At 41.8% G+C, this 15,363-nt stretch overlaps 1 protein-coding gene across 9 annotated transcripts in view; it reads right to left on the reverse strand.

Moving 5' to 3' along the window:
- Positions 1-15,363, reverse strand: part of DAB2IP (DAB2 interacting protein) — a 695,389-nt gene that overhangs the window by 433,697 nt on the left and 246,329 nt on the right. For 8 of the 9 annotated variants that reach the window (XM_082263572.1, XM_082263570.1, XM_082263568.1 and 5 more), the window contains exon 3: positions 5,831-5,949. In XM_082263572.1, coding sequence (XP_082119698.1) covers positions 5,831-5,949 — 119 coding nt within the window. Of the gene's footprint in view, positions 1-5,830; positions 5,950-6,036; positions 6,162-15,363 lie in introns of those variants that run through there. The other variant, XM_082263575.1, reaches the window with a different exon arrangement.

Below are 15,363 nucleotides of genomic sequence, written 5' to 3' on the forward strand. Positions count from 1 at the left end.
AATGACCCAAAACATACCACCAAGGCAACATAGGAGTGGCTCAAGAAGAAGCACATTAAGGTCATGGAGTGGCCTATCCAGTCTCCAGACTATAATCCTATAGAAAATTTATGGAGGGAGCTGAAAATTTGAGTTGCCAAGCGACAACCAAATAACCTTAAGGATTTAGAGAATATCTGTAAAGAAGAGTGCACCAAAATCCCTCCTGAGATGTGTGCAAACCTGGTAACCAACTACAAATAGTGTCTTACCTAGTCTGACCAAGTACTAAGTCATGTTTTGCTTGGGGATCAAATACTCCTTTTACTGACTGAACTGCAACTCAATTTATACCATTTGTATTGTGTTCTTTTCTGGATTTTTGGTTTATCAGATTTTTTCCCCCACTGTATTAATCCTCCCACTTTATGTGACCTGTACATTAATCCCTTCACCTTCTCCTCCCTCTGTTTGATTGATTTGTACATTCATTATGGAGATGAATCTAGTGCGCCACTACCAAGCTGCATGTTTTAAAAATAAGTTCACCATTAACTACAAAATAATAAAGGCACATCTTTTTTCATGTTTTGCATTTTTTTTACACAATAGCCTGCAAAGCATTGCACCTGCGATCAGTGAATAACAGATGCGATGTCAGGCTCCTGCACACTTTCTCTCCAGTTTTCTGCCCGTACCTCCTTAAAGGGTAACCCTACTTTCGTGGTGAAAAAAAAAATCAGCAAATAAAGAAAAAACAATATAGCGTATACAATTGCGACACAAATCATGTTGTGATTGAATGTTAAAAAAATGTACCTTTCCTTTTTAATCTGCAGCTGTTGTAATATTCTGAAAATGCAATGCAATATGGCTACAAGGAGGTGTTCTGTACACACCCCAGAAACATAATTTCTTGCTTGTGTGATTAGCTATCCAATTTTCCCAGAAGTCTGCCAAGTCAGATATGCAATACAAGTCAGATTCCTGGCTTCCCCTACAACAAAAATGTCATTTTTGGTGATATACTCCCAATAGGAACACGTCTAAAGGGATGCAGGCCCACCAGCTTTCCTCATTAGAGCCCTGAAGCTGCCACAGCTGATAATTATGAAACCACTCCCATTTGACCCACTCAGTACAGAGACATGGAGGAACAAATAATGATTTCTTCAGAATACCAAAGAGAAGGAATCTGCAACAAAGTTTGTTAAAATCCCTGCAATGTACAGAAATCAGCCAGAGGGGAATGTTTTTTCTCAACAAAAGTGGAGTTATGCTTTAAGAGCTTTCAGATTGAAAGCCAGAGTGAATGGACTACGAGCGTACTTATTTGCATACTTGTCCTCCATTAAGAACTACAAGCTGTCTGCTGCAATGGGAGACTGGACTTGTAGTTCATTTAATCACAGAGGAAGCCTCACCTGCTGTCACAGGGAAGGGGGCTCAGTGGAGCTGTTGAAACATGTTACAAGTTACGTCCTAAATACAGGTGTAACAAATATGTTTAAAAGGTGAACTTATCCTTTAACCACCTCAATACCAGCAGGTTTCTTTATTTCCAAAAAGTTGTGGCAAATAAAAGATCATCTTGAAGTGTCTTCCCAAAAAGGGGTCATTTTTCACTAAAGACCACTTTAATACGGGTTATTAAACACCATCAATATACAGCTCTTTCTGTCACAAGAAATTATATAAAATGAATTTGGGTTCAGTGATGCACAATTTTCAGGAGAACGTAAAAAATGTCCTGGTAATGAAGGGGTACATACAGACTAGCACTCAAGTGGTCAAGGTAAAAGAATAATCACATTCAATACACCTTTCTGGTAGTTGGATGCATTGTTCACATATTATCTACCACTATCATATGTGACCAATTCAAAGTTCAAACATGGTGGTCCAAACCCTTCAGAAATTTTTCATGTACTGTATACGTCAGAAACAAACATAGATAACTATGTACTCTCACACTTGAAGCGGAGTTCCAGTAAAAAAAGTGTAGCTGCTGACTTTTAATAAACTCACACTCACCTGTCCCAGGATCCAGCGATGTGGCCGCCCGAACAATCGACTCTCTCCCTCTCCTCTCCCCTGCATTACAACTGTGGGCACCCGGCTGTGACAGCTTGCGGCTTCACAGCCAGGTTTGCACTGCGCTGCGCTTCCTCCATGGTCGGGCAAACTTTTTGGACCTGTGACGTGTCCCAGAAGATTGCAGGTAGGAAAGGGGAGAGACCTGAGCAGAAGTGGCGGTGAATATCTGTTAAAACTAGGTACCCACTCCCCCCCCCCCCCCCAAAAAAAAAAAAAAATTACATACCAAATGTGGCATAGATAACAAGGATATTGGTGAAAAATTGGGAGTACTGATGGGCCCAACTAGTTCTGCTGACAGTCAGAGGGTTGGACACACTCTGTATGGAGTTCATACATAAAAAGTCCATGAATAAGCTCACTTGGAAGGCAGCTCTCTGTGCAAGCAAAAAGGGACTTGAAGGTAACTAAGGAGAAAACACAAGTGCCATACTAAGTGCAGCATATGTGGGATTTTTTAAAAAACACACAAGAAGGTTACTCACAAAAGTGTAAGCATCAAAGGCATGTAGTGTGTATAGTTGGCACTGCAACAAATCATCCCTGTGGATAAAGCCCACATATGCTGCACTTCGTATGACGCTTGTTTTTTCACATTAGTTACCTTCAAATGTGGCATAGGAGGGGGGAGGAATGCTTAAGGCGGAACTTACCCTTTAGGGTGGAGCTCCACTTTAAGCATAATTCCATTATGCTGATGAAGGGTCTATGAATTGAAAAGAGCTCAGGGTCCAAGGGAACATATAACCAACAATGCTTGGGAATCATGGTAATCCTCTAGCTTTCTTATAGCCTCTGAGTTGGTGATGCAGACCAAATGTGTGCATTAATATATATAGAAAGTGTGCTGTTATAAAAACAAAAATCCCAAAGGGAAAATGTATATAAGAATATAGTGCATAAAATCATGGAAACATATCACATTGCTGTGTTTAGTAACATACTATAAGTGCATGAATTGCAAACAAATATAAAAAAATAAAAATAAAACATAATAGAAAAAAGTTCCAAGTGAATGTCAAAAATATCTGTATTCCAACAACAGTCCAAATAATCTGATTGTGGAAAGTTTTCAATGGTGCTTAAGTTCTTATCCTTCAAAGTGCTGCATGCATCACCACCGTGCTCTAATAATGAAATGGCTGCTTACCAGATCCAAAACGGTCAACAGGCATGTAAGCTGTTCTCAGCTTAGGGATCGATCAGTGATACTGCGAACAGACTCCGTCTCCGGGATCACAGATGGATATAGGGAATAAAAGGAGGACTAATAGTGCATTATAGCTAAAAGGTAGTGTTTATTAAAAAACAAACTCACGTACAAAAAGTCATAGGGATAAAAGCACTGATACTCATGGTTGCACGGAAACCTGCAGTGTGGTCCGTGTGCGCTGACATCACCGCTGTTGCTAGCCGACGCGTTTCTCCTCAGAAGGCGTCAACTGGGATTTTTGTTTTTTATGACAGTGCACTTTCTATATATATTTTTTCACTTTATCTCCTGGTATTCAGGAAGTCTCAGGTGCAGCAGCCTTTATAGATTGTGGGCTAGCGCATCTTTACTTACTTTTATTATTTATCTGTGCATTACCAGTTCTGCAGTTCATGCATGTTTCAAAGATTCTCAAAGATCAGTATGACACGCAGGGAACTAACATTTTCAGGTCAGCAATGGCAACCTCTGTATATCTCCCAGGACAGCTAGGTAAAGCCACAGAAAAAAACACATATATTGGTACAGTTTTTTGTACCTGCCAAAAGACCTATAAATTTGTGTTCATCTTCCTGTGATCCTGCATGCTTTGCTGTATGGCTACATAACACAATGAGTGACAACTCTTCTAACAATCTGCGATTCTGTAAATTAGATGTACTACTTACTCATTAGATTTCCACATTGAATCCGTGGGCCCCTAACCTGTGCTCTCTCTCTAAGTCTGCCTTTTCAGCCAATCAACATTACATAGCAGTCACTCCCACTAGAAGACCTATTTCAGCTTTCAGCTAACATACAGCATCTCTTTTTAATGACAGATTTAAAAGTGAAGTTATAGTGGCTGTGGCAGGGCCAATAACAGCAGACACTGGGCTAGTTGCTGTTGGTTACTGTACACCAAAGAGAACTGGTAATCTCTGGAGGATTTAACCCTTTGTGCTAGTCAGCAGCAGTAGGCTGGCTCCTGGACCATGCGCAGCCTTTGTAGAGCTGTCTGTGGTTAGCAGAAGCAGCTATTAGTGCCAACATCATCCTGTCCTCTTGTTCAAATGAATATTCAACATGTACACCAGCAACACAGAACTGCTTCAATACGCCACAACCAATTACCTGGCAGCTGACCGGACCTCTGATTAGAAATGCGCAGGTGACAGAAAGCGCAATCGTGAAGACATTAATTAGAGCTAGTGGGGGAGACGGGGATTTTAAATTCAAATATTCTGGCCCCAGAGCTACACAGCTGGGTCACACAGAATCTTTAATTCGATAAGAACAGCAATGACTGTAATATGTGGTAACTCATAGGAATCAGAATTTACCTTACCAATGTCATAAAACATGACAGACAGTTACTAAGGTTTACAGCACCTTGCTCATACTATTAAATTAAAAACAACATTGAAAGTCAGTCTGTTATTGTGAACAGAGAAAGAGAACAAAAACTGTTGCATGAAATGACTACATATGCCAGAGGGGAGATCTAAGTCAGAAGTGAACAGGTTATTTACTCTAATGACTGTCCCAGGAAATCCACAATGACATATCTCACCATCTAACTCAATAAAGCACCACAAAGTGTGACAATCCAAAATAATGTTTTCACTGACTTGAATATAGTATAGCGATATATGACTAGTTGCTATAGGATGCTGCTCTACTAAATAAGCTTCAATCTGGCTATTCTCTGTAATCACCAACACAGCAAATTCTTCGCTTGTCCAGAGAGCTGACAATCCACACCAAACCATGACAATAACACAACAAGGGACAAACGCAGAGAATTAAAGCCAGAGGAAACCCAACACTGAGATGAAAGTTTTACATTTTAGAGCTATAAAATCTTGTAAATGGATCAATGAAAGATATAGCAAGTATAGACAGATTCTATAGTAAAATAAAATGTTTTCATCATTTCCATTAAATCTTAACAACACAGAGAATCAAACATTTGCCTCTAGCTGCTGCAATAAGACACAACATTTTAGCACGCAGGATTCATTTAACATCACATTGGAGTCTTTTCTACTGAAAGTTAAAATCTGATTTTCCCACACTAACAAAAAAAAAAAAAAAAAAATCAATGTTCCCTTTAGTTGAATAACTCCCTGGAAATCTGATGGGAATTTTTCTTTAGACTTGAAGTTTTGGGTCACCCCCTGACCGTACTTACCTGTCTTATGGCACTGGATACATTTTGGTTTGACATTCCTGTACATCGCCAATCTGTCACCCCTCCCACCCCTGAAAAGTTGCCGTCACACAAATGACATTCACAGTTATTATACAGGGAGGCATCAGTTTTATGGGCAGTGACTGTAGGCTTCTACAGGTAATGGTGAAAGGGTAATGGGATGCTCAGAGAAAAGGATCAGTGGGGACCTCAGCCAGATATACTGGCACTTCTCTGTCATCCCCAAGCCATGGATCCAGGCAGCAGGTGACAGGAACTGATACAATGTGACAAGCTATTGGAGGAAATATGTCTCCCTACGCAGTTACATTGTATTCATTCACACAAGGAAGAATCAATCACCTTACCGATCATTGTCGATGCTTCGGAAGCCTGGGATGATGTGGCGGAAGCTGCTGTTTCGGTCGAGCTTCGGCTGGCTCTTTGTCCGTTTGATGGAGCCTTTAAGGCGACGGCTGAGAAAGCCCTGGGGGATGAAAAAGGGTGGCACATCAGACAGAACACAGTCACCTTCCCTTCCCAGTTTTAATTGCTATTAGATAGGGCTGCGTACTGTGAACTCCAAGCCAGGGGAAGGGATGCTGTATGTTGTCAGGGTAGCACACAAGCATCCATCTCACATCTGCTGCTCCCAGAGTCTGCGAAGGGCCAGCAACGTCACCACGAGACCTCCCTGAGCCTCTGTTACCATGGCAACCATCCGCTCACTCTGAAATGCTGTCAGACAAGCCAGGCTGGCATACTGCACGGCTCGTTCACAGATCAACAGCTCAATCAACCCCCTTAGTAAACCGGGAAAAATGGCGGATGCGGTTCTTCCGCCATCTTCCCGAATCACATGTACTGAGTCTTTGGACAAAACCAGGAGCCTAAAACGACCAGACATATCCTGCTAGATGATTGGTTGTGAAGAGTAACAACACTGCTATTCTTTGCACCACTTTTACTATGCAATTCCTGAAGGGGTCAGTGTTAAAACACCAGAAATGGTGTCGCTTATAGCAACTGAATTCCAGCTGTCATTAATTCAGTACAGGGAAAACAACTATGGGAATGATTCGGCTGGTTGCTACAGGCAATGCAAACATTTCCTGCAAGCTTTGTATATGGCTTAGTAAAAGGACAGTCTACCCACAGTAAAATTTTGGCATAGAAGTAAACTGATAGGTTAAACCCCCCACCAGTCCTTTATGTCCCTCTTTTCCAGTACTCCCATCTCTGCAGTTTCCATATGCATAACAAACAAGCCAAAACTTCACTAGAAAGCCCAATACACCCTTATAATGGAAACTGGACATAGCCAGGAACCACTACAGTTCCAGGTATGAGACATCAGAGGGCGACTCAAATACCACACAACATTTCAGAACTGAATCACAAATTGAGGGTAGACGGACACTGTGAAGATAAAGTGACATAACAGACCATGAGAGGGAGAAAACAGGCTGGAATATAGAGGAGAAGCTCTGTTCCCGTAGCAGTTTACCTTCCAGGAGAACACTGAGACTAGGAGGAAAGATGAGATATTAAGCAGAATACAGAGCAATCCCATCCAGAAAACTTCTATCAGATGAATAACAGACTCTAAAAGTATCTGAATCATCCCTGCAGGAATTGTAGACACACATCATTGAACTGTATGTCCTGCAGACAATTATATTTAAACAACATGAATACCTGCTGAACAAGGACATGGACAACTTCAAGAGCTGGTACAATTGTTATGTGGTAGCCTGTGTAATACTTTGGAATGGAACATTTCACATTTAGGCTGCCATTGGAAAAGGAGAGGACTTTCCTATTTAAAGGATATAATAAGTTCACTTTTTCTTCTAAATTCCAGCATCCCTATGTACCAATATAGCATTAACGTAATTCTTTTGCAGAGATAAAAAAGCTTTTTATTTATCTTTCACACTCCTTACCTTGGTGTTCAGCTGGCTGTATAAAAAAAAAATGTCTCCATTACTTCCTGGACCTCCTGGGATGTGACACAGGAAGGAGTTCACCAGATGACCTCATTAGCACACACCCTGCATCTGCCCTCCCACCTTCCAGCAGATCACTACCACCCACTACTTCCTCAGGTACACAATTTTCCAATGCAATCAGTGAATACCATTCCCTCTAAAGTGTTAATAAACCTACAATAGTAAAATCAGTCTGAATGTGCAGTAAAGCATGCTTGTTATACTTACCATGGAACCTAACTTAGGTAGTTAATCTTCCACATCGTGTAAAAAGGCTGTTTGATCCTGTCTTCTCTGATCCTCCCCTTCATTTACTGTCCCCAATCCAACTCCTGATAGTACACAGCTTTGGAGGCACTCTGTATATGCTCCATTTGGTGTGTATTACTAGAAAAGCTTTTTTATTGGGAGGGTGAATGTGATAAGCGCAGGGCCAATCAGCACTGTCCAGACAGAGGGTCAGAGGTCAAGCAGCCTCATAGGACAGTCAAAAGAGAAGGAAATGCCTCCTACTAGCTTTAACCAGTGCTTGCCAGACAATGATAGAAGTCACAAGACTGCTTTATAATGCTGATGAGAAAAGGTATTTAGCAGTTTATATTTACTAAAATAATTGCACTTATATGTTCTGGTGGAGACCAGATATAGTGAATGCAGGGTCCTGGGTTTAGTAACAGTTTAAACACACAGGCAGTGATAATTCATTTGGCAGAGTGTGCAGGAGCAGAGCAATCAGATAACAGCCTATGTGAATAGAGCTGTAGTATTGAAAACAGGAGAAGTATGTCCTGGAACACTGTAAAGCTCACCATACACTACACAATCTGATTGTACAATCTCCTTTTGATCTACCATCAACTATGATATAGAGTACCTCCTCCTATTATATAGCTTTAGTAAATCTAAAGGAGATCATACAGAGATTGTACAATCGGATTGTATAGTATATGGCCACCTTAATACACAAAAACAGTGGCATTAATTGTTAATGGTACACCAAACACAGAAGCAAACACACATTTTGCAACGTGAAAAAAATGAGCCGCAAGCGCAGCAAACTGCACAGTAAGAAAACGTGCAACCTGCAACATGCCAAAATGTCCCACGAGCTACTTTGCCTCATGTGTGATTGAAAAAAGAAGCCAAAAACCGTAAGTCCCCACTATGCTAGGTGTGACTGAGGCCTGAAAGTGAAATTGGTGTGTTTACATGAGAACAATGAGGCTCTATACACATCTGTGTGTTTCCGAATGCATGGAAAACTGCACAGAAAATGCATGCTTTGCTGTGCAAACCACCAAATAGCACGGGAAAAACACACAACACTCCTCTCTAAAAAAAAACTTCTAGAGCTTCTTTGGGGCAATTGTTGGGCGTAGGGTTGCCCATTTAAGTGGAAAAAGAAAAACGTGTGTGGGAACATGAGTTCCCGCTATGTTAAGATGTAAATGGGGCCTGACTGCTGATTGTCTCCACCCTCCTATGTACTTCTATGAAGATGGCCATACACTATGCAATCTGATTGCAAAATCTCTATGTAACTTCCTTTAGATTTACCAGAACTATGGAATAGGATAACCCACCTGAACAATCTATTCGATCTGTATCAAATTAGGAAGTTCCTTGCACTACATAGCTGATGGTAGATCTAAAGGAGCTTGTACAATCAGATTTTATTGGTAGTGGTATACCAAAGAAGGATGTGTGGTCCAGACTGGTAATACACCTATCAAACCCTTTTCTGATTTGCAACAACACAGTGAATGATTGGAAATGACCTATAGGAAGTGATGCAAGCAGAACGATTTTTTTAAAATTGAGACAGAAACATAAAATTTCAAGTGAGAGATGTGAACATTGGGATTGTTACATGGGTACATAGTTAGGTTGAAAAAAGACACAAGTCCATCTGGCCCAACCAATAAAAAACATCAGTTGGGTCAGAAATTATATTACAAAAGGATTCATTATGAAAAGTTAAATTCTGCCAGAAAAGGTGAACTTAACCATTAAATATCCAACACAACAGTGACAATTTGCCTGGGGTTGGTTGCTGATTTGCTGCAAATGTATTTATTTCAGGTACTTTAATAGCATCAACAATTTACGCAGCGCTATACATACTGCACATAAGCCCCTGGAGCTTTCAATCCAAGGTCCTTACCTCAGGTGAATACATACAAGGGCCAATTCAGACAGAAGCTCATTAAGCTACCAACATGTCTTCATAGTGGGGAGGAAACCTGCTGGGATTTGAACCAAGGACCTTTGTTCTGCAAGGTAGAAGTACTAACTAACAAGCCACTGTGCTACAAAAAAATTATTCCCAATATCTCCCTAAAGTGAATTTGGCATTACTCGGTGACAGGCACAGCACAAACTACTGCATATAATAGTGATCTTTTCTTGATTACAGGTATAGCCCAACTCAAGGTTTTTTTTTTTTTTTTAACCACTTCACCACCGGTAAAGGCCACTTTTTGCAACTTGGCACTGCGCGAATTTAACTGACAATTGCGCGGTCATGCAACCCTGTACCTAAACTAAATTTACGTCCTTTTTTTCCCACGAACAGAGCTTTCTTTTGGTGGTATTTGATCACCTCTGCGCTTTTCATTTTTTGCGATATTAATAAAAAAAAAAGCAAAACTTTTGCGAAAAAATTGACATTTTTTATTTTGACAGTTAAAAAATATCCAATATATTAAATTTTTGTCATATATTTAGGCCAAAATGTATTTATCTACATGTCTTTGACAAAAAAAATTCTCAATGAGTATTTTTAACCGCTTTAAGACCGGAAGATTTTACCCCATTCCTGACCAGGCTATATTTTGCGATTGGGCACTGCGTTATTTTAACGGACAATTGCACGGTCGTGAGACGCTGTACCCAAATTCAATTTATGTCCTTTTTTCCCCCACAAATAGAGCTTTCTTTTGGTGGTATTTGATCACCTGTGCGATTTTTATTTTTTGAAAAAAATAGCGACACTTTTGAAAAAAAAAAACAATATTTTTTACATTCTGATATATAAAATTCCCCAAAAAAATTAAAAATCAAATTTTTTTAAACATTTTAGGCCAATTTGTTTTCTGCTACATATTTTTGGTAAAAAAAATCACAATAAGCGTATTTGGTTGGTTTGCGCAAAAGTTATCGCGTTTATTAACTACGGGAAAGATGTGTCATTTTTATTGTTTATTTTATTTTACTTGCGGGGATCTGCAATTTTTTTTGCGGGACTGCGACATTGCGGCAGAGAGATCGGACCCCTAACTGACATTTTTGACACTTTTGGGGGTACCAGTGACATTACTACAGTAATCAGTGCTATAAATATGCACTGTTAATGTAATAATGACACTGGCAGGGAAGGGGTTCACTTTATTGGTGATCAAGGGGTTAAATGTATGCCTCATGCTTACTGACGTGTATAAGGGGAGGGGATTGTGTGACACAGACACAGATTCGCAGATTCAGCTATGCTGAATCCTGTAATCTGTCACTGTCTGTCACATAGGAGATCCGCCCGCTTTGTTTACACAAGTGGGCAGATTTCCTCACTCGACTACCGACAATCGAGGAAGAGCGGCGGTGATCACCGCCTCTCCTCTCCTGGCCCGACTCCCGCTGTGTCTGAATACAGTGGGAGCGAGCCTCCGGCGGCGCGCGAGCCACTTTGCCGCAGTACCAGCTCAGTGAGCGGTCGGCAAGTGGTTAAAGACACTGTGTAGGTTTAAAAAAAAAAAAATGTATTGCTGTTCCTTGCAATAATTGCTTTCTGCCACAAGATGTCCTCAGCATTCTGGGTTAAAGGACACCCAGTGCCCTTCAATCCAGTTGACCGAGGTCCTACTGGTAGTGTTGGGCATCATGATCCAACCCCTGAATAGGGTGTTACTATATAGCCCTGGACAAAATCCAAAGAGAAAGAAGACCCAGCATATCAAATGACCGGCCTGAAGACATCTGAAAAAATGAAAGCTGCAGTATGGCCAAAAGAGATTTTTGGCCATTTGCACAGTAAAGATAAGTTTTCAAATTAAACTTTTTATTAAGACTGTAAGCATACAGATTAAATACTTGCCACTCGGGCCAATTCACACACTTCACTCCTACATGTAAAAAAATTGATTTTTTACTTACCGTAAAATCCTTTTCTCTGAAGTTCATTGACAGACGCAGCTCCATATTCTTCTTAACCATTGGGTTATGCTGCCCCCTACAGGAGTAGGACACTAGGCAGGAAAAGTCTTTACCACGCCTATAGGGCAGTCCCTGGGGGTATACACCCACTCACTTGGCTATAGGCATTCAGTTTTGGTGCAAGCAGTGTCAGAAGAAAAAAACCCTAACCCAACTCCTATATAGAGGGGCGGTTGCTGCATCTGTCAGTGAAAGAGAAAAGGATTTTACGGTAAGTTAAAAATCCAGTTTTCTCTATCGTTTATTGACAGCAGACTTGTATAAAGTACTCGAAATTTCTACTTGAGTAAAAGTACAAGTGCTCGATCAAAAAGTGACTTGAGTAGAAGTGGAAGTGCTCGCAGAAAAAGTTACTTAAGTAGAAGTACTAAAGTATTCAACATTTTTTTTACTTAAGTATTGCAAGTAGTTTTTTCAAAAAATTTGCTACTTAAGTACTAAAAGTAAAAAGTACCAGTAGTTTTGAAAAAAAAATTCTACTCAAGTACTGAAAGTAGAAGTACAAGTACTGTGTTATGTAGTTATTAAAGAAAGAAGTCAAAAGTTTGAACATCATATTGTTTTTTATTATTTCAAATGATTTATTCAAATGATTAACCTGTGTTTGTTAGTAGTTTCTTGATGCACTTTAAGCGCTGTAGCATCATTTATTTGTTTGTTTCATTTTTTCTTTTTATTGGAAAGATTTGGTATAGCAGCTTTTATTATACACAGCCTTTATTTTCGTATGCTCTGATTTACAAATGACATTATACACATTTTTTTGAGCTTTATGCAACCTGCCATCTACTGTTCTGGCAGTGGTAATTTTTTTAAAAGTAACGAGTAACTATGCAGCACAAAAAAAAAATACTTGAGTAGAAGTATCGAAATCATCGAAAAAATGTAGTGAAGTAAAAGTAGAAGTAGGAGAAAAAAATTCTACTCTAGGAAAGTACAGATACCGCATTTCGGTACTTAAGTACAGTACTTAAGTAGTTCTACTTCGTTACTATACATCTCTGATTGACAGACACAGCTCCATATTCTTCTTAACCATTGAAACGTCCCAAAGCATGAGGGGTGGGAAAACAACTCAGAAAGGAACGTAATTCCCAACAAGGCTAAACTTAGCCAACCAGGTAACATGAAGCTCAACCAGGAACAACTGGAGCTCACCTAGAAAAAACATACACCCTCAAAGAGACTAAATTATCTCTTAAACAGCAGCCTGCAAAACCCTGCGGCCAAAAGAAGCATCCGAGGATGCCAACACATCTACTTTGTAGAATTTTGTGAACGTGTGCACTTACGACCAAGGTGCCGCCTTGAAAACTTGTATTACTGACGCCTGACGGCGAAAAGCCCAAGAAGCACTCAGTGGCCTGGTAGAATGCGCCTTAACAGGTAAAGGTGGAACCTGACCCTTAAGTGAAAAAGGCCAATACCACCATCTGCCTGATCCATCTGGATATGGTTGCAGCAGACACAGCCAATCCCTTCCGAGGTCCTTCCGTAAGGACAAAAAGAGAGTCTGATTTCCTGAAAAACTCAGTAGCCGCCAGGTAAACCCTAATTGCCTGAACCACATCCAAAGAATGCAAAGCAATTTCTTTAGGATTATGTATAGGTAACTGCACTGAGTAAAAAGTTCCAACCATATATATATATAAAAATATATCAAAATATCATATAGCAGCTACACTGGTCATATACTGATAATATAAAAACAAGATAAATATAAATATGTAGCGCTTAATCAAATTTTAAATGAAAGTCCATAAATAGTCCATAAAAGAAGAGACATCCAGAGATCCTCGTGGAAGAGTGTAATCACACAGCAACCAAAACTGAGTAGGAGGGTGCAACAGATCCGCCACCAAGTGAAATGCCAAAACACGCTTACCAGACAGATGTAATGAACAAGCATTTAAGCAATAGCCATGGCAAACTGCAGGTAACAGTCAAAGGGTCGCCATCCCATTCCACTTCTCAGATGAGGATCTCACAAGTATAGGATCAAATATCAGACCGGAAACCAATGAATGGAAAAAATTTGGACAGGAGGCAGATGTTCGCGGACGCTCTGCAGCGGGGTCCGCAAGTAGTGATAGCGCGGCTTCTCCAACCGACGCGTTCCCCTTACGAAGGCGTCCAGTGGGTGGGGTGGAACCCGTTCCTTCAAAGCATAGGCCTGTTCAATGGTCTGTCTGATCCATTTGGCAATGGTCGCTGCAGACGCAGCCATGCCCTTCCGAGGTCCCTCAGGAAGGACAAAGAGGGAATCCATTTTCCGAAAGGATTCAGTGGACGACAGGTAAACCCTGATTGGCCTGACAACATCCAAGGAATGCAATGCAACCTCCTTAGGATGCTTAGGCTTCGCACAGAGCGAAGGCAGGACAATGTCCTCATTAAGGTGAAACTCAGAGACCACCTTAGGAAGAAAAGACGAATGAGGTCGCAAGACCACCTTATCCTTGTGAATCACCAGGTAAGGAGAGCGGCAAGACAACGCCGCCAACTCCGACACTCTGCGAGCCAAAGTGATCGCCACTAAAAAAGCAACCTTCTTAGACAGTAGAGGCAACGATATCTCCCGGATGTTTTCAAAGGGAGAACACTGCAACGTGGACAGAACTAAGTTCAAGTCCCATGGAGGCAAAGGCTCCCTCCGGGGAGGAGCCAAATGTCGCACACCTTGAATAAAGGTGCGAATCAAGGAATGAGACGCCACAGGGCGTTGGAAAAGAATAGCCAGTGCAGAAACCTGGCCCTTAATCGTGGCCAGCGCCAGGCGCTGGTCCACACCAGTCTGGATTAAAGCCAACACTCTCGACACCGAGTACGAGCGAGGGGAGAACCCCCTGGACTCACACCAGGTGAAATAGGCTTTCCAGGTACGGTAATAGATTTTTCCAGAGGAGGTCTTCCTAGCCTTGATTAGAGTAGGAATGACCTCTGGGGAGAGACCCCTGTCTCTCAGGACCTGGGTCTCAACAGCCAGGCCGTTAAAGCCAGCGACTGTAAAGCAGGATGGAAGATCGGTCCCTGAGACAGTAGATCTTCCCGCATTGGCAGCCGCCAAGGAGGCGCCACTGCCAGGTGAACAACGTCGGCGTACCAGGACCGACGCGGCCAGTCCAGGGCCACCAGAATCACCAAGTGCGGTTCCGAGGCTAACCTGCGAAGGAACCTGGACAACAACTGAATCGGAGGAAAGGCATACATCAGGCGATACTGATGCCAAGGGGCCACCAACGCATCCGAGGCATCCGCCCACGGATCGCGCGTTCTTGCCACAAATCTTTCCACCTTGTGGTTTAGCCGAGACGCGTACAGATCCACGTCCGGGGATCCCCACTTCGCACACAGCATTTGGAAGACCTCCGGGTGCAGGGACCATTCCCCCTGGTCCAGGGTCTGGCAGCTCAGATAGTCGGGCTGCCAATTCTCCACACCCGGAATGTGAACTGCTGAGATTGCCGGGACATGAGTCTCGGCCCAAGACAGAATGTCGGTCACCTCCCGGGCCGCCCGGGCACTTCTGGTGCCCCCTTGGTGGTTGATGTAAGCCACCGCGGTAGCATTGTCCGTCTGTACCCGAACCGGACGGCCCCGAAGTTGATCCGACCACTGGAAGAGACAGAGTTTGATCGCTCTCAATTCCAATATGTTGATCGGAAGGGAAGGGTTGCCCAGGACTCCACCCCAGCCCGACA

This window comes from Pelophylax lessonae (genome assembly GCF_965119305.1).
Source record: "Pelophylax lessonae genome assembly, chromosome: 7".
Lineage (NCBI taxonomy): Eukaryota > Metazoa > Chordata > Amphibia > Anura > Ranidae > Pelophylax > Pelophylax lessonae.